This window comes from Fukomys damarensis, unplaced genomic scaffold (assembly GCF_012274545.1).
Source record: "Fukomys damarensis isolate Sample0158 unplaced genomic scaffold, DMR_v1.0_HiC HiC_scaffold_25, whole genome shotgun sequence".
NCBI classification, from domain to species: Eukaryota; Metazoa; Chordata; class Mammalia; order Rodentia; family Bathyergidae; genus Fukomys; species Fukomys damarensis.
The window spans coordinates 10740285-10760483 of record NW_022900937.1 but is presented as its reverse complement, the minus strand read 5'-3'; the positions used below and the strand labels follow the sequence as shown (position 1 = coordinate 10760483).

At 42.7% G+C, this 20199-nt stretch overlaps 1 protein-coding gene across 1 annotated transcript; it reads right to left on the bottom strand.

The window, feature by feature from the left end:
- Positions 1–12451: 12451 nt before the first annotated feature.
- Positions 12452–19488, bottom strand: Polr2m (RNA polymerase II subunit M). Its single transcript, XM_010641266.3, has 3 exons — positions 18821–19488; positions 16171–16375; positions 12452–14481 (listed from the first exon to the last, which is right to left on the bottom strand). The coding sequence occupies exons 1-3, from the start codon at positions 19264–19266 to the stop codon at positions 14335–14337; spliced, it is 798 nt and encodes a 265-aa protein (XP_010639568.2). The 5' UTR covers positions 19267–19488; the 3' UTR covers positions 12452–14334.
- Positions 19489–20199: the final 711 nt, after the last annotated feature.

The following is a 20199-nucleotide window of genomic DNA, read 5'->3' as shown; positions in this document are numbered from 1 at the left end:
TGCAGTCAGTTTAAGAGAACAAAAAGAATACAGAATCAAGATTTTAAGAGACCTAACTTGCAGATTCTAACTTTGTGCCTATTCTTTTTCCCTATTGATGAGTGAGGCAAAGTTAGAGGCGGCAATGGGACCTCCCACCTTACACCCATGTGACTCTTTCTCCTGCGCCCCTCATGTGCCCTGTCTTCTTTTGAAAACCTTATGTAAAGTGACTTTAAAATAAAGAAAATCAGGCTTTCTGTCAAAACTTGCTTCCTAAAGTTTCTGCAGAATGAGGCTCCTGGGAGAACTCTTTAGAGATGTGTTATATGATGACCATCTCCTTTGTGTGAAAGCAGCAAAAGATAAAATGAGTGTGTTCGTGAAATGAACAGATGGGGAAGTTTTAAATCAATTACCCAAAGGAAACATGCTCCAAAAATCCCTCTTTCTCAAAGCTAACTGAATTTTACTCAAATCGTTAAGCACCTAACACCAAGATAAGGGGGACAAGAGTTGGTGAAGTTTGAGTAACGATTCCAGAGAGCTTTGAGGCTCTGAAGCCTGGTTCAATCCTCCCGCCTAGGATGAGATGGGGAAGCTAGGATCAGCAGGAGGTAAACACTAATCATCATCTGATCACTAAAGAGGATTAAATCTCATTCAAACTCTAATACAAAGTGAAGAAAAAGTCTGGAGCCAGTGTCAAAAACTGGTAATGATACTATATTGTGCCTTCTGGGAAGAACTCACTCCTGGGAACTGTGGATGAACTAATTAGGAGGTGTCACCTCATGGAAAATCTTGTTTAAAAAATGATTCATAAACTCATGTAACACAGCCCAAGAGGTAACTTCCTAGCACAAAGTAGTCATTCAATAAATGTTTATTGGTTTGTCAATGAACTAGATCTAATCCAGCATTTCTCTATTAATGGCTAGAATGTAAAATTGGATCTCTGGGCAAATACATTTGCAAAACTATGGGTTAAATGGGTGTTTTACCCCAGGACCTCTTAAAATCTCTGATATGTTAAAGCAGTTTTGAACTGAGAGAGAGAGAGAGAGAGAGAGAGAGAGAGAGAGAGAGAGAGAGAAAGAGAGAGAGAGTATAAAGGGGGCAGAGATTATGCTGTATTTCCCAGACTCATTTTACCACCAAATTCCATATTTCTCAGGATTTCTGTTTTAAGAGACATATTTTGGGACATGTGGACCACGTCCAACTCCTTCATGTTAGAATACAGATAAATCAAATCCCAGGAATTCAAGCCAGCTTAAATCCAGCTTGTTATGATAGCAAAGCAAGAATTCTGCCACCTTCCCACCTCATCTCTGCCACCCAAGTAATCTTTATTCCTGGTCCAAACACTTCTGTTGCCCTCTTACTAAAAGACTTATCTTCATTCCAAGTTGAGTCCAAAGGGAACACATTTTTAAACTACACCCCCACCGGAAGGTAACACAGCTTTACCTGTGATGTGCAGTAATGATTTTAATGCCGTGTGCTCTATTGAATATGAAAGAATGTGGGAAAGAGTTAACGCTTGACAGGGAGTGAGAGCAAGAAGAATTCATGTTCTCATAGCACCCTTCCGTTGTGCTTCCCACAGTTGTAATTATTCTCATTCCCCACTGGACTGTTCATTTGGAAAGGCCAAAGAATCAGCCCTGCAGTCTGGTGTACACTAAGGAACAGATGTCAGCAGGCACTATGGAAGGCATGGATGACCAATCCAACAAACCTACAGATTGTGTCTTGCTTTAAAGAATTTCTCAGCTCTTTGGAGGAAGAATAATTAAGACCCCACAGCTGCTCACAGCTCTAGAACACTCAAGGGGAAAATGAATTTTGTTTCCCACAGTGACCCAGGCTGAGATGGTAGGGCCGGGCTGAGTATCCCAGGCAAAGCAATGGCCCAGTTCCTCTCCCGGGACAGGGCTGGCTTTGGTGGTTTTGTAAAACGTCTCTAAAATAGAAAAGATGGGGCCTGCAACCATTGGATTGTTTCTTGTCGTACTTTCTAAATATGGAATTTAGTTGAGGTCAGAGACACACTCCATGGATAGGTATCTAAAGTCAACAGGAACAAGGATTTAGTTCAGTGGTTCCACCACCTGCCTTGCAAGTGCAAGGTCTTGAGTTCAACCCCTGTTAAGAGAGAGAGAGAGAGAGAGAGAGAGAGAGAGAGAAGAGAAGAGAAGAGAAGAGAAGAGGAGAGGAGAGGAGAGGAGAGGAGAGGAGAGGAAGGAAAGAAGGAAGGAAGGAAGGAAGGAAGGAAGGAAGGAAGGAAGGAAGGAAGGAGGGAAGGAAAAGAAAGTTAACAGGAACGGTAGGCTGTGCTTAAATTACCCTATTAGGAAACTGCCTGAAAATGGTTGACTGCGCTTGGAAGGAAGATTCGATGTGCAGCCCTCTAGTGGTGAAAGTCGACAGTGTTTCCCAGGTGTCCTCTGGGTAGAAGCATTGCCTTTGGAAATTTCTGGACAGACACTGCCCTTTCCTGGTCAGCGCAGATTTCATCTCAGATTTTTAACTAATATAAAAAGTTCTTTTTAACCTTAATAACTTGCATAATGCTTCCGTGTGCAAATTTTTCTGGAAAGAAATGTATGGGTCTGATCTGTTTGGCTAAGCGTTCTTTAAAAATAGATGTGGTTAAGAACATTTGAACAACCTGTATATCACCAATATTATTCTCAATTAAGTAACCACTTTCTAAAGTGAGAAATGTATTTTTCTTTCTTTTTAATAATGAATGTAATACAAAGGAAGCAGTAAGACATGAACACACCACACACACACACACACACACACACACACACACACACACACACGAGCTCAACCCAGGTGTGGGCCCTGGGATTTGACAAGCAGGCAGCTCCATGGGAGGAATGTGGCAGGCCTCCGCATGAGAAAATCTATCTGGGACTTGAGAAATCTGGATTCAATTCTTGGCTCCCTCGCCTGCTCACCACATAATTAAGGGGGCACCCTGGCTAATCTCTCTGTCCTTCACTTTGTCCTCTTTACCATGATAGTATCTGGCCTCTCCCTGCTTCTCAGGACTGCCATGTCAGCAGATGCAGGTTGTGGAGCACCAGAGCCAATTAGCTGCAGGCAGCAGGGAGCTGTGCCCAGCCCCACTGCCCTCCTGCCCCAGCCTGTCTCACAAATTAATGTCTTTGGTCACACAAGGTCTGATGGAGACAGTGCGGATCAATTTCAGACAACTCTAAGCTCTTGCCTTTAGATGATGAGACAAAATAACATACATTCAGTGAAGCACAAATTTTGCTTCAATGCGTCGAAACATTATCAGTATGATGGAAAGAAGGCACAATAAAGCACACACAGGGAGGGGAGCTATCACAGAAGAAGCATCTGCCAGAATTAGGAAATTGGGGTCTGTCCTGGCTCTGGTACCTTTGATATCTAGAACACAGCCCTAAGATCGCAGGGACTGCTTCTGGCTGGCCCCAGGTCGTGCTTCCTTGCAGGGCATGGCTTCTTCTATATGTTTCCTTGGCTGCTGTAACAAACTACCACAAATTGGCTGGCTCAGAACAGCAGAATTTTATCCTCTCACAGTCGTGGAATATGGAAGTCTGAAATCAAGGTGTCAAAGTTGTTCCTTCCCCTCCACGTCCTGGGTGCTCCCTTGTGATGGCTTGGGCCATAATTCAACCCTTTACAGTCCTAGAACTGTCCTAGCTCCAGAGGTCTTCATGAGTGCACCTGAGCCTCTTGTGCAGCCCCATCACAGCCCACAGCCCCCTGCTTACGGTTCCATCTCCTTCCCTTCCTGCCCCGGTGCTTCTTGCAGGAACTCACAGGAACTCTCCAAATAAACATCCTGTGCTCATTTCCACTGCAGCATCTGCAACTTCAGTAAACACTTCAAAGTCCCAGAGACTTCAATCTGTGCTCCATATATTTTTCAAAAAAGCATTTGAACTCTAATGCCATTCTGCATTATTCTGAATATCTCTGACCCATATACCAAACTTCTCCATTTCCCAGGTTTTCAAATTATCCTGCCTCCTGTTTGCTGATGCATCTCATCATCACCTGCCTCATCCCTCTACAACTGGCCATGGTCCAAAACCTGCTTCCTGGAGGAGGCCTCCTGGTCCCTGTGGCTGGACTTGAGCCTGTCAATGCCCTCTTCAGGGCTGCATCCTGTCTGCTTTAGACAGAAATGGTATCTGCGAGGCAGGACTAGAGTGCAGCCTGCATCTGCTGTATGGCAGGCCCGCCCCAGCTCACCCGCACTGTGCTTCTACTGCTCCATCGATACAGCTGTTTTCTAAGCTCCCCAGCTTAGCTCATCAATGGGCTGCAACCACCTTCTCTCTAGGCAGGTGCCTCTGCCTCGATCTTGTCATGCACGCCCTTCTCCCAAGGTCAGTTTTTCCTTCCTAAAGTCTCCCAGACCTGCCTGCCCATTGCCTGGCAGAGCCCCATGGTAAGGGGCAAAGCCAAGTGCATGCATTATTGTCCAGTCAAGACTCTTCCTGTGAACTCACTTCCTCCTACCTCACTCCCATAGGAGCCACTGTGCCGGAGCAGCCCCTTCCACCCTGTGACTAAAGAATGCCTAGGTCTACGCGTTGCAGCTGCTGCTTCTCTGACATATGACGAAAGGACTGATCCTGCAGGTGCCTCATGGGTGGGCAAGCCGACTCTCCTGTTCTCTCTAACATGGCAATGACAAGAGAGGGACAGAAAGAGTCAAGAGGGAGCCGGGCTCGGGGAGACAAGCTGGTGGAGGGAAGTGTGGAGTCACAGTGGTCATCTTCACCAGCCTGTTCAGGCGACACTGTGATTACTCTCCACTTTGCAGGCTGAGGGTCACAGCAGTGAAGTCACTCAGCCAACATAACCCAGGGGGTGGAGCCAGGTGCCACACAGTCCTCTGGGCAAGAAGTGGCTGTGCGAGGCAGACACTTGGACCCTCTGGGAGGAGTGAGGCAAAGAAGGGCTTCACCTGTCCTTTGTCCCCTGTTCTTCCTCATCACTGATGGAAACAGCCCTGTAGGCCGCAGTCTGTCAGAGCACTGTTGTCCCAAAAGTGAAGGTCCACCTTTGGGGATGTGACCTAGAGATCTTCCCTATTCCAGCCTCACCAGCCCCTCAGTGGATGTCTAGCACCAACTGGAACAGAAACAAACTGCAAACAGGAAAGGCAGCATGCGAAGCTGAAGAGGCGCCACTTGCAGGAAAACAGGCGCAGGTCTTAGCAACATGACCTTCACAGGGTCCCCACCTCTGGCCCTCAGGTTCCCTCTCTGGAGAGTGCTGGGATATGGGGGTGAGAACTAAGGGTGCTAAATCTCTCCCTGAGTGACAGGCTGCTCTGCGAGATGGAGTGAGGAGCCGTCCCTTCTCCGCTCCCTCTGTGCGCTCCTCTGCTCTCTTCATTATTTGTGCATCCAGTTATCCAAACCTCCCGGAGTGCCCACGGTGCACTCAGCACTATTCCGGGCTGAGGATATAATGAACAAAAAAGAATCCTTATGCTGTGTTCCAGTGAGGAAATTCAGGTAAACAAGAAAACATGCAAGTCTATAAATAAAAACAAAGCAGCTAATGGGATTTATTTTATATTCATGCACCTCCCCTAAGGTGACATTTGAAGGGACTTGGAGAAAGAAGGCACATTCAAGACAGGAAACAGCTGTGCATTGTCCCCTAGGTGCCAGGAGCTTCTTGTCACAGCAGCAATGATGTCCTGTGGCTGGGATGCTGGGTGGGTCTTATAGAGTCCTGAGAGTAACCTAAGGGACTTTAGCTTTTACTCTGAGTTGGACAGGGGCCCCTAGGGGCTTTGGGCAGAGCCTCATGTTTTCAACAATCCTGCTGATACCACCATAAGGATCTACTTGCCTTTCTTGCAAGCAACACCAGATGCCAGATAGAAGCCAGGCAGCAGAGCATAATCTGATCGCCTAACTCCACTTTTCTCAGGATTTCTGGTGAAGAGACATATTTTGAGAGATACGGACCATGTCCAACCCCTCATCTTAGAAAATAGTACACTCAAGGGCTCGGGATTTAGGTCAGTGGTTCTTCCGCCTGCCTTGCAAGTACAAGGACCCGAGTTTGATCCCCAGTACCCCCCAAAAATAAACAGTACACTCAAATCCCAAGAAGTGTCATGGCCAAGGACATTCAATGTGTTAATACTGTGTCACCCTGAGAATAAGACCTAGCTGGAAAATAATCAGCCTTGAAAACTAGAGATCAAAATGCCAGCCCCAATCAACCCATCCTTGCCTTACAGAGTAGTCACCAAGCAAGAAAATAATGAGGTCACACTTTCTGCCTTATACCACATGACTATCACCATGGTAACAACTAGCTAGGGCTTATCTTCCAGTTAGGTCTTATTTTGGGAGAAATGCGGTACCAAAGCAAGACCTCTGCCATCATTGGCCTCTGCCACTATCATGGAACATCCTGGTCCCTGCCCAAGAGCCCTCAGTCTCCTCTCGGCAGTCTTGATGCAGCTGAGTTGAGAGGTGAGGTCATAACTAGAGATGCAGGCTTGGGAGTCAGCGTGAACAGTTTGTATTTAAATACCCAGGGTTGCCCTGGTCACAGAGGGAGGGCGTGGTTGCAGATGGAGAGAACCTCGTTTAGTCATTGGGAAGATGAGCAGGACTCTGCAGAGACTAAGACAATAGCCACTGAGCACCTACAGGAAAGAGTGTGTCCCAGAATCAGGAAAATAGTGTTTCCGGAAAGAGCGATCAACTATGCTAGATGCAGAGAGAGCATGAAAATATTAGAACTGGGAATTAGCAGTGAGTTTAGAAGGCTTATCAATGGTGACCTTGACAAAAGCTTTTTTTTTTAAGTGGGGTTGGCACGTGTTGGGATCAGGCAGGCGTGAAGAGTGTGACAGACGCTTCCCCCACTGCTTCCTGCCCTTGTCCTCCTTTCTTTCCACTTCCCCGCCCCTCTCCTACATTTCCGTTTCCACTCCTTCAAGCCCTCCTTGCCTTCAGGGAACAGAAGTCATCTAATAAACCAATACACGCTGAGAACAGAATGCCTGGTTACACTGACTAGCACGCGGACTATGTTGAGAACCGAAGCCCATTATCTCGGAGCAGGTATTGCGCTGAGAGGCCAGAGGGTGGTGAGAAGTCTTGGTGCGCTCGTGGAAATTCAGAGGAGTAGGTGCTCCGGTTGTGAGCGTGTCCAAAACAGGGCAAGTCAGGACCGCGTTTATAAATAATGAGTGCGTGTTATCTACTTCCCACCCCCACCAAAAAAAAAAAAATCATAGTAACTGAATCTAGCTGCAATAATTAAGACTCTCTAGAGAAATCAAACATTCCTGTAGTTTCAAACTTTGAAAATAGGTGTCGGGTTCTGTGCTATTTCTGTCGTTGTGTAAAACGTGTTAAGGAATTAATTATAAGACAACTGCAAATTAAGGGCACTGGGTGAGAAAAGGAGGAGTTGGCTTTGTCAAGAGCCCACTGCACAATCATGGGCAAGTCTCCATGCTGCTCTGTGCCTCAGTTTCTCTGTTTATTGTGTGTGGACTGACTTCTAAGCTCTCTTCCCTAAGAACTAAAGAATGATAATTCAAAGTAAGATTTACCTTTCATTTGCCAGTTACGTTTTCCTTAACGGTGCTTCAGTTTGAAAAGCATCTAAAGAGGAGATGAAAATCTTTTTGTTAAAAATCTAAGTCAAAGATATGCTTTCAATTTTACAAAAAAAAAATAGCTAGAAATGGTACTTATTACAAGTATGTGTGGTACTAATTAAGAAAACTGATGTATTTCCCAGCAATATTTTCAGACAATTTATAAGCCAAGTCTCTACCTCTTAAAGGTATATTTATGTATGCTCTAAATAAGACCTTGATTTACAACTTTCATTCTTTGGTCTTAGTAATGTGAAACTTCTCTCTACAAATCTGGGGCTCTTCTTAGCTCAGTGTCCTCACTTCCCCTTGTCAAAATAGTTAAGGGGTCTTTATTCTTCTCAGTTAATTATAACATTAAATTAAAAGTTTCATATGGTGGTGATTTTAAAACATTTCACTTCATCTGGCAAAACTGCCTCTCCTAAACCTGCTTCAGTCATAATTGTTACCATCATTGTGAGGATCTATATAAAATATTTAAGTTTTTTTTGGTACTGGGGATCGAATTCGGGCCCTTGTGCTTGCAGGGCAAGAGGCGAAACCACTGAGCTAAATCCCTGGACCAAATCTTTAAGCTTTCGAAGATCACACTTTGAAATTTTATTCAAAACAAAACCTATCTCATAGTAATATCTAACAATAAGGGGCCGCTGACCTCACTGAACATACTTTGACAGCCAGGACAGTTCAGAACTTCCCCCAGAGTCAAGGAAATAGGCATTTAGACCCCAAATCTCACAATCTAATGCTATGCCAGTGGTTTATCCTTGTTTTTAGCCTTCTTTTGTAGTCCAAGTTTCTAAAGTTGCCTGGAAAGTAAAATATCACACTCAATTGCTCAGACTTTTATCCTGTACTTACAATTACATCTGATTTGCGGTCTGGCCATGGGTCAATATGATCCGACATTAGGTTTATTTTATCAGCCTGGTATCAAGCTTCCTCACTTTAGCCAGAAATTAAAATAGCAGCTTTAAGCTTCTCCCCACTGTCAAGTGGTTCAGTCAGTATGACTTGCAATATTTTTATAATGACCATATATGTGCTCTTCACAAAAGCTGGATATATAATCCTTGTATTTATTTACCATAGCACAGGCATTTCAACTTATACAAAATCCTTTTTTCTTTTCTAACTGGTAGTGGCACAAACCATGCCATAAACCTATAGAGGGAGTATGTGAAATGGTAGCACACATCTGCAAACCCAGCACTTAGGAGGCTGAGGCAGGAGGGTCACAAATTGGAGGTCAGCCTTAGCAAGACCTTGTCTCAGAAGATTAAAAGGGTTGAGGCTATAGCTCAGAGGTAGAGCACCCCTGGGATCCATGCCCAGGATGGGTGTTCGGGAAGCTGTTTTACCTGGTCGTTTGAGTAAAGCTCAATACCAACATCACCCTTCCTCAAGTCTCCTCTCCAGTTTTGCAGCCAGTAGTCAGAGAGGAAAATAAAAATACTAGTGGTGGCTAAAATGGTCATATAATCTTCAAATGATTGAAAAGAAAACATTCCAAATACAAAAGTAACTGGACAGAAGAAGCTCCCTGTCGTGTAAGTCAGAGAAATGACAAATGCCCTCAGACTGTCGCAGTTCATTCCTGGCTTTGACGCGGCAGCCTCGGTGTGTGGGATTCGTGTGCAAGGCCAGGCAGTCCACAGCCCAGAACCTGGGTGCCGAGTTCTCTTCGCGCTTCCTATAACCTTGATCAAATCACAACATCCCAGTCATATAGGAAAAAAGAATCCCAGAAGCTATCTGCCTTCTGCACCAGTGCATAGCCCTCCTCCTGGCTCCCCAGGGTAATCATTTCAGACGGTCCCAGGAATATGAGAACTTACTCCTCGTCAATTTGAGGACTTATATAACGAAATCAACCCTCATGATGCCTTCCACGGCTTAGGTTGAGCCCCAAGTTTTACCGCTTTGCCTCTTTTTCTTGATGTAACCACAAGGAAATTAAAGGTAAGAGTTCACAAATATTGCAGATTCATTCCATCGTGTTTTAAGCCTAAATCTGATTTTTTCTAAAAAAATTCTTTATCATCTTTACTTCTTACCTCCTCTCCACCAAAACTATGTAACATTTGAGGTGTGCACACTAAACCAGCCTTCTAAATTTTCCATTTAACTCAAAAATAGTCACCTTCATAGAAACAGTGGGCACACTTTAGTAAATAGCAAGGTTCCACATCCCCTAAAATGTGGACTGTTATGAATAAAAAGCTAATTGATTAGAGAGAATAGCAAACATTTGTTTTGAAAATGAACACGGATTTGCACTACCAAGGAGTTATTTTGTGGAATGAGACAAGCGGATTCTAAAGATTCTGCTTTTGTATAAAAATGCTAAGGGCCAAAAATACCCTAACCACTTTAAATAGTAATACGGCAGGCCTTGCTCCAGCCTTCCTACAAAGCTACCATAAATAAGGCAGCACATTATTAACACAAATAGTTCAACATATTCCCACCAGCTTGAGCACTGATGGTTTATGCAGGACTGACTGTCCCATCAGACAGCCTGTACTGCTGGTGATACAGATGGATCTAATCACTTTTATTGGTCTTCTTACTAATAAAATTAATAAGAAGTCTGTAAATTTCACTAGCTGCTTGAATTTGGATAATTATTCCCCAAATATAAAGATTAATACTACTTATACAAATTTAAAATTATGATATCAACAAATTTCATTAATATGAATTTGTGACTAGTTTGTCAATAATTAATTCTCTAAATTTTACCACAAAAATCTTGGGAGTACCCCATTGCTGGTATAAATAATATGCATTTATAATTGTTGTACTAAAAATTAGCTGTATTTCAATTTTTTATGGCATTTTCATGTTTTCCTTAAGGAACTGTAATAGGATGACATCTGGTCTGCTACATCAACGCCTTCCTTTGCATTACTGTAATTAAAGGCCCCCTGAGAAGCAGTACAATCCGCCCGATGGGACAGTCATGTCTGCCCCACCAGTGGCTCAAGCTGATGGGAAATACTAAATATAAAGCAGGGACGCATGGCAGTGAGATAGAAGAATTACAGCCCCATCATCATGTGTCAATGACACTGAAGAGAGAAGCCTGAAAGTGGCAAATAGATAGATGCTTGCTATGCGGCAGAAGTGTACAGAGGAGCAGCTGATAACCACATCCGCTCCACAGGAAAGGCCCCTTCCTCACCCCACCATAAATATAGGAAAGACCCAGCACGAAGGGCAAAGTTGCCAAGCATGAACCATTAAGATTTTAAAGGATAAGAATATACCTCATGACTTCTGGAGAGGCAATTCCTTTAAAAAGACACAAAAAACACAAAGCATAAGAGTGACAGATTTGCCACTGAAATTAAAAATTTTCATCATCAATCCAGCATGAAGGTGAAGGGGAGAAGAAACAAGTACAACCAATCAAACGCCATATTCTTTGTTTAAGTATCGCAGACCAGCATCCAGAATGTATCCTATAAACCACAGGAACAGGGAGAAGCTAACAACACAACAAAAAAGGACAACGTTCAAATGGACACCTGTCAGACATAATCCAGTGGCTAGTGAACATCGGATAAAGGTCAATGCCATGCCTCATTAGGGAAATGCAGAACAAAACCAGCGAGTATGCCTGCTAATAAACATCATGCTGGCTAACACTGAAGTCTGGTAGTACTGTGACTCTGATACACAGTGGAGAGGGTGCAGGAACATGAAAAGTCAACGATGTGCATGCCTAACCCAGCAAGTCCACTCCTGGGTATACACTCGACAGAAACATGCATACGGGCGCAAAGTACTGCTCGTCACAGGCAAAATCTAGACACATCCCAGAATAGACATGGTGGCACTAATGAAACAGTACTGTATACAGCAATGAAAATGAACCAGCCACACCCATGACATGAATTTTCTAAGCAATGTTAAGGACACCAGACACAACATACAGAATGATTCAATCTTTATAGGAAGCAAAAGTAGGCAAAGAAAGTCATATTGTCACATAGTAACCAGTAGAATTTTTTGTTGTTGTTGTTAAAGAATGGAGGGGAGACTTACTAGTCAGGAAAGTAGTACCCTGTGGGGACACAGGGTGGTGGAGGCTTTCACTAGGGGACACAGGGAGATGCTAGAGTGCCAGCAACAGCTTCTCTGCCTCAGGGTGTGCTTAGCTGCTGGTTGTCCACTGAACAGCATACTTGTTTTATATATTTTTCTGTGGGCTATATTTCACAAAAATTCCAAAACAGGGAATTTGCTTTCTCAAATGTAACACCAGTTAAAGCCCCAGAATGGTTGATAACACAGAAAAAAATCAGAATGCCCAGAAGTAAACCAAAGATGTAAAAGACACGTCAAAATTTAATATTCTATAAATATAGCATTACAAAGGAAAATATTGGCTTACAATACTGAAGCAATTGATAAATTCTTTGCAAAGATCAACCTTACATCAATTCCCAAAGTATCTCCAAATAAACATTGATCAAAATTTTCTTTTCATTCGTTAGATTAAATGAATTATGTGTATAAACAAAATTCCTACTGAATTAGACAATTGTAAAAAAGAAAAGGCAACAAAAACCCAAAACCAGTGTATTTATCCATACCTAGGTTAAGACAAGAATGTTCAAGCACACATGTAAAGCCAGACTTCTAAAGAAAACTATGCTAAAATACCGTAAGCTGCACAAAAAAGGCAACTAACACAAACATTATATGACAGGGCCAGAGATTTAGCTCAGTGGTTCAGCCGCCTGCCTTGCAAGCACAAGGACCAGAGTTCAATCCCCAGTACCAAAAAAAAAAAAAAAAAATTATATGACAAAGGATGGATGTTCGTAATTTATAAAGAATTTAAACCAAGAAAAAGGGCTCTCCAAAACAGTAACAGGACAAAAACACATGAAAAAGCAGTTCTCAAAAGAATGAATCGAAGTGGAAAATAAAAAAACATGCATCACTAAGCTTTTTTCTATAATTAACTTGCAAATATCTTAAATAGTAATTTAAATTCTGGGTGATTGATTGCTAAAGGGAATAAAAGTGGACACAATCTCTGAAATGAGTGATATACAGCAAAATTCTCAAAAACTTACATACCTTTCCTCCAGCAATTTCACTTCTTAAAAAGTCTCTGGAAATAAATGTATCCATGTTTTTTCTGGGGTTTGGGGGGGTACCAGGAACTGAACCCAGATTTTGGCACCGAGCTACAATCCTACATTCCTCTGCTTTTTAAATTGAAACAGGGTCTCAATTAGTCATTAAATTGCCCAAGCTAGGCTCCAATTTATGATTCTTCTGCCTCAGCCTCCCGGATCGCTGGGATTACAGGTACGTACCACCATACCTGGTAGAGGGAATTATCTTTTAAGAAACTGAGCAAATCAATATTGAGATTACATAATAAACAAAAAATAAGAAATGATTTTTAAAAATATGGTACTCCCATGAAAAATACTCTATCTAAAATGCAAAGTATTTAATAAAGACAAATATTTATAATATTTAAATGTTCATATTATCTGTGAAACAATACATGGTATGACTGCATTTTCAAAGTATAAATGTACAACTATGCATAGAAAACTAAGTAACAGAACGAACACTTAAGTGTTACAGGTTTGTGTCTGGCTGGTGGGTTTCAAGAAAATGAAAGCAAAATTTAGATACCAGTAAAATATCACCACTGGCATTTGAAGTTGCTATAATATTTTATTCTTTTCAGTACTGAATTTTTTGATAACATAAGTATTAATTCCTCTAGAGACAATATACAATCATTTAAAATGACAAACATGTCATGAGATTGAAACATGTATATGAGAATGAAGTTTTAAGGCCTATATATGACTTTATTGGGGGGAGAAAGCAAAGTATTGACAACTCAGTTTAACTTTTAAAAACTGGTCTCCTTATCAGACACATATGTCCCACACATAGACAGACACCCAAGAACAGCACCGATGCCCGAGATGCACCTCCTTTTATCCAGCTCAGTTGGCCAGGACATTTCCTGTTCCAACAGTTACTCCAGGCAAGTCTGACCTTCTAGTAAGACCCCCTCACCCTCCAGCATCTCCTCAAAGTATCCCCCGTTCCTGGAGAAGGAAGGGAACAGCCTTCTAATGTAAGACAGGACAGGAGACCTGCTGAGCTTTTCCTGAGCGCCCTTCCAATACTTCACTGCCAATAGCTCAGGACTCCATGCCCACTGCGCTGTCTTCTCAAAGCAGCTCCCTTCACTGCTCAGAATAGGAGGGAACTGACTTCCTAGTTCACTTCAGCCATCCAGGACAACTATGCACTCCACTGAAGGATGTGATAAATGCTATTTGGTAGAAGTAGACTAAGGAAAAAAGCAAAGTCATCTGATTTCACTTGGCTTAAAGAAAAAAAAAAATGTGTTGTACCACATACTAAAATATCAGATCAATGCACGACAAACTGCAAAACTTTAATACAATATGGTCAAACACAATATTCAAATATTAAATTTTCCAACACGGGAAGATCATCATCTGAAACACAAACTGGGCCTTTTCTTGTAGCTACCTTTGTGCAACTATATAAAACGTTTCCCTCAACTATGTCTGACACTGATCTTGATACTTGTTAGAAAGTCTGATGATATTAGGAAATGGCATCTCAAGCAGCGGAGACTTAGGAGGTCACCCCAACACCCATCTTCAGAATTCCTCATCGGAGGACAGGGCATCATCTTCATCCCTTACTTCTCGGTACTTCCCCGAAGACTCCCCTTCTGGATTGTAACTCTGAATCTTAATATGCAGTCTTTCAGCTAATTTTTGTGCAGCGAGCTTCGCTTGCATCTCCTTTAAAACAAAGAACAAAGCAAAAAGTTACACATTTGCATCTTCTCCTTACAATCTGTTAGTGGGAAGTTATTCTAACAGAATCTGAAAGGAAAGGGCATGGCACTCATTTAGTGACCTCCAGCAACACAAGGACACCGACAGCTGCCTCCTACTCCAGATAGCAGGTCAATGTCTATGACAGTGATGGCCTGCGGCAGCTGTGCTCCCTGACTTCCATCAGAAAACAGCACTGCGCTAAAATGTCCTCTGTGTCAGGACTCAGGGGTTGGCTCAGTGCTACAAGTTATAAACACAGACACACTAAGTAAGCATGTGGGCACACACATGTGCATATACACACCAACACAGGAAGTGATCAGATCAATTCACATCAAACATTATGAATAGGGCTGGAGATTTAGCTCAGTGGTTCTGGCGCCTGCCTCACAGGCACAAGGAACCAGGTTTGATCCCCGGTACCAAAAAAAAAAAAAAAAAAAAATCACAAATATATGTTTATTTCTCAAGATGTCAGAGCCTTCTTCCCTAGGTTAAATCATGGCTTCTGGGCCTAAGAATTACATTTCCATGGCACAGGACAATAAGGTATTAATTCTAGTACCATATAAGGTCCTATAGAAATCACACCCAGAAAAAGCCCGAGTGTTTTCAGCCTGGCTGTGCACTCACACATGCTGAGGATGTGCCCAGCAGGTGCGGCAGGGCGGCTCTCCCTCCTCCGTGATATTTGAACTTCATGCCTTTCTCCACAGCTATGAATGTTATGAGCAGGTACACTGAAAGCTACAACTATTACTCTTGCAAAGAAACCAATTTCACCTTGAAGAGTTAAATTTAACCTAAGACTGACTGAAGATAGGCATTTTAGATGCCACAATTTAAAAAACATTTCCTCAATGCTGGAGTTGTAACTAATAATAATTTTAATACACTGAGAAGAAGGAAAATGATAAACCACTGTCTTGAAAATGCCAAACCATGCTAATTGAGCATTTATGAAAGGCCAAGGCAGACTAGAAAGTAGCTCCAGTTGCTGTTTTCCAGGTGGCTCAAATTACTACAAACCAAGCTTTATCTACTTTTGACCCCTTGGTGGTCCTCACACTGATTTTCTCCTGCCCTGTTAAGCCAAACACAAACTATGCAGACCACAGGGATCTTTGGAGAAAGTGCTAAAAACTGATGTAGATGACGAAAGTAGGACTCTTCTCTCTGCACACAGGCCTGACTCCGGATGTCTGTTGGCAACACAACCCTGTCCCCACCCCTTCAGTGCTGCCCCGTATCAAAGAAGAGGCAAGACTGAGAACCCATTTCCCAGTGATCCTAGCAGGCCGGGACTATATCCCACAAGTGAGGAACCCAGTGGGTTTCACAGGAAGAAGACAGGACACAGTGTTACTGCTACCCCAAGGAACGCAGGCCACGCCTGGGCTGAAAACATGACACTGCGGTCCTCTCCTTGGGAAGTCACACTTCGATGCTGCAGAAGCTACGGCTGCCATCAGCTGCTGCACGCAGTTTTAGCAATTCTGTGACTCAAAAACTGGTGGCACATCTCTGAGAGCTCCTGGTCACCTCAACACCTATCTCTTATCATATCCTTCCTCCTTGAACTCCTCAGAGTTAATCCTAGCATAATGAGCATCCAACACAAAAACAAGAACAACGTGGTACTTGAAATACCTCAAAATTCTGTTTCTGCTGTTGCTGAAGTGCCAAAGATTCTTCTATAGTCAGCAGCTGTGTGGGAAGATGGCGCAGTGGCAGGAGCCGCACTGCCGTGATGTCATCGAGATGCTGCTTGTCCCTGCACCGCCGTTCCACGGAGGAATCAGGAGACTCTCCCCTGTGGCAGTGACCAGGTGGACCAGTGTCCTGTGATGGTAACCTGTAGACAGAAGGACTTATGTTACAAGATCACACGCTCTTCTTTCCATAGACACAACCAAAACTCTCTCTCTCACTCTCTCTCTGTCTCACACACACACACACACACACACACACACACACACACACACACACACACAGTGTCCTGTGATGGTAACCTGTAGACAGAAGGACTTATGTTACAAGATCACACGCTCTTCTTTCCATAGACACAACCAAAACTCTCTCTCTCACTCTCTCTCTGTCTCACTCACACACACACACACACACACACACACACACACACACACGGCCTTTAATCCCAGCAGTTTACCCACACTCAGTCTATGTATGTACACAAGGGTATGTATGTACACAGATACAAGCTCTTTGCCTTTTCCTCCCCTTTCCACCTTATATTCAAACTGAAGTTATTATTTCATTTATTCACTCAAAAAAATTTGCAAAGGAGCTTACTATAAATAGCTTACCATAAACATGCAAACAGTTTCAGTACAACATAATACCATGAGTACTAAAAGACATGATTTGTTCTAAGAGAAAGAGAAGTTATCAGAAAGGCTTCAAGATCAGGCTTGGCTTAGGTGTTCAGCAGGTGCGTGAGGGGAGAAGAGTATTCCAGCAGTGAATGGGGTAAGAAGGCTAGGAGCTGGGCAGCACAGTACAGAAATTGCACGGAAAGCAATGGACACGAGCTCGGGCCTAGGCTACAATGTCTATGCGACAGGTTTGAATTGTATTTTAAATTCCACTCTGGCAGCAGATTGCCAGTGAAGTGGAGGAAGGACGGGCAGTTACAGCAGGAGCAGTCCAGTTACAGCCCAGAAGAGAGATGAGCACCTCCACTCTGACAGGAGAGAATGAAGAATGATTCTAGAAATGAAGAACAAGGAAATGGATTATGGAGGGTGAGGAAAAAGACACCCTGGGCAAAATAAAGAAAGAAAGGTGGTGGTAGCATCACTAACTTGGAAATATGGCAGTAAGTCTGGGAAGACACTTGAGTTCCACTGCAGTGGCCGTGTTTCATGGCTGACTGGCAGTACCAACCTAAAGTTACTGGGAACATGGTAGACAGATCAAAGGCAGCCTCCAGTAACCAGGTGGAGAACACAAAGCCAGAACATGAAGGCCAAAAGAAGAGCAGAAAAGCCAAAGTACAGGTCAGGTAGAATGGCTGCTAGCATGCGTGAGGCCCAAGGTTGAATACCCAGCGCCATTTTAAAACTAAACAAACAAAAAGAGCCAAAGGACATGAGTTCATCCTACTGCCCACCCTCAAAGCCACTGTTCACCCACAGAAGCCCAATGCCCACTGGTCTGTGCCTACTGACTCTTCCAGGCTTAGCTTGTCTCAGGTGCCTTCTACCTGTCCCTCTCTTAAACATCCCTGATCCTTGGGTGCCTTCTTTGCTAGCTGTTCATCTCAATTTCCAGCTAAATGCTCACAATACAGAACTGTGACCAACTTTATTTTCTTGTATTTGTTAACTGAATGATGCTTCTGGTTTTATAAAATGTTCTAGAAATGAAGAGATACCTCGTTGCATACAGGACAAGAATATTTGATGAAAGATTACTTTTCATTCCAAGGAAGAAATGTAGTACAATGCATTTCCTGTACAGCAGCAATGTTTTGAGGTTAAAAAAAAAAAAACATGAAATTGTACAGTAGCATTAAACTTTAAGCATGTTTTAGGTATGTCTAAATATGGGATTTTCGGGCTTTCAAAGAAAGGTATAACAGTGGCTTTTATTGTACATTAACATCCTTGTAAGTACACTTAAACATTCTTTCCTTTTCAAGGAACTTTTCATTTTTCTGGAAATATCAGAAGCAAAACTATGGCAAGAACTCAGAAGCCAGAATCAAATTTTAATATTTTAGCTCTTCTCATCTGCCTTTCCGTGATCCCACGCTGTTATTATTATATAGTTACATTTTTCCCCAAGGGTTTGAATAGTGCTTCTCATCTAGACCCTGAATTCTGAGGAATGGAAATTTTATTTCACTGTACCACAGAGCAATGCTGCTTGCACACAGCGAGCATGCAGACAGGCCCATCAGTTCCTGCAATTGTTTCTCCCTTCACTTACTGGTTAATCAAAGGGGAGCTGCACACCAGAAAATGGTAGTGGCAAAAAAAGCCAAATAAATTGCCTCTCCAATTCTGTGTTTATTATGAAATATTGGCTAAGAATACTGAAATTCAATATTCCCCATCTGCTACTTAAAACCTTTTAAATTATTTGGCTTCAAAACGAAAGTATTTTTCAACAGAAATCCTCCACTCCTGCCAAGCTGGTCTCGCTATTTCCACACTGTGCTCATTCCTACTGATAAGTACACTCACATACACCCTGCTGAACTTAAAAGCACTCATCCTACTTTTTGAGTTTCACATACACTATGTCCTGTGACAGGACGGTTCCCAATGATACTCACACATTGGTTTTAAACTTCTGTGGTGGGGGCACAGGGTTTTTGGCTCGCATTTCTAGCACGTTCATGTAATGAGGCCTCTTAGGAGGCCCAATACAGAGGCTCGTCAAGGTCTCTGCACCCGTGCTTGCTCCTGAGTGGTGTTCACCTTGGTCTGCAATCGTGATCCTTTGCAACTTGTCAATAAACAGGTTGTCCAAGCTGCTGGAAATATCATCTGTCTGACCTGAAACACAATGCTGCGGGACACGCTCCACAGCCTCAGTTGGGCAAAGCGTCCTGGCCCTGCTGTTGGAAGCTGGGTGCTGGTTCCCTGTGGACTCAGCCTCTGGAGTCTCTTCATTGTCTTGGTGAGGATGCACAAGTTGCTGCTTTTCTGGAGTTGTTTTGGATGACTTGATTTTATCTACAGGGGAACAGCCAGGAACTAGTGACGAAGTATCAAGCATCTGGTCAGAATTTGGGGTCTTCACTATGTCAACATCAACTCCTGCAATTGCCTTTTGCCTTTGCTCAAAGTCTACACTAACAGGGTAAAACAGTTCACTTTTTCCTCTGTTCTCTTCACGTTCTGCAATGGCAGATTTTAGTTTGGCAATGGTGTCTGAGATCTTTTTACCTTTGTCGGGCAATTTGCAAATGAATTTTCTGTCAAATGGAAAAAAACATGCACACATCAGAATCATGTTTTTAAACTTGAAACATAACATTTAAAAGGTAAAATATTATTCTCAAAGGGAGAAAAGCTGATTTTTAAGTCAAAAATATGATTTCTAAATGGCCCCAAACAGGAATGAAACAAAGAAGCTATTCAAATGCCCCCCCACCCCAGAAACAAGAGACAGCTAGAATAGGGGAATATGATTCACTTGTCTCTTCTAATTAAAACTTCAGCAAGTGTTAAAAACACAGATTGAGGGGCCAGGGATTTAGCTCTGTGGTGCCGCTGCCTGCCTCACAAACACAAGGTCCTGAGTTCACTCTTCAATCCTGGGTATCAACAATAACAACAACAAAAACCACGAGTTGAGCATTCCTAATCATAAACATTAAATGCTTCAAAATCTGAAACTTTTTATGCCCTAATATGACACTACCAGTGTGAAAGACCACACCTAACCTCTTGTAACAGGTTGCAGTAAAAATACAGGCACACCAAAAAATACTATTTTTAGGCTATGTCTGTAAGAAAGCCTTGGGTCCCAGACCAAAGATATTTCATTATGTACATACAAATATCCCAAAACCCAACAAAAATCTCAAGATTCAAAAATTTTCAGGTCACAGCATTTAAGATAACACATAATCTGTATAATAATCATTTTATTTTTCAAATCGGCAGTTTTAAAGTGTGATCTCCACGACCTAAGAGTGTGGAGATG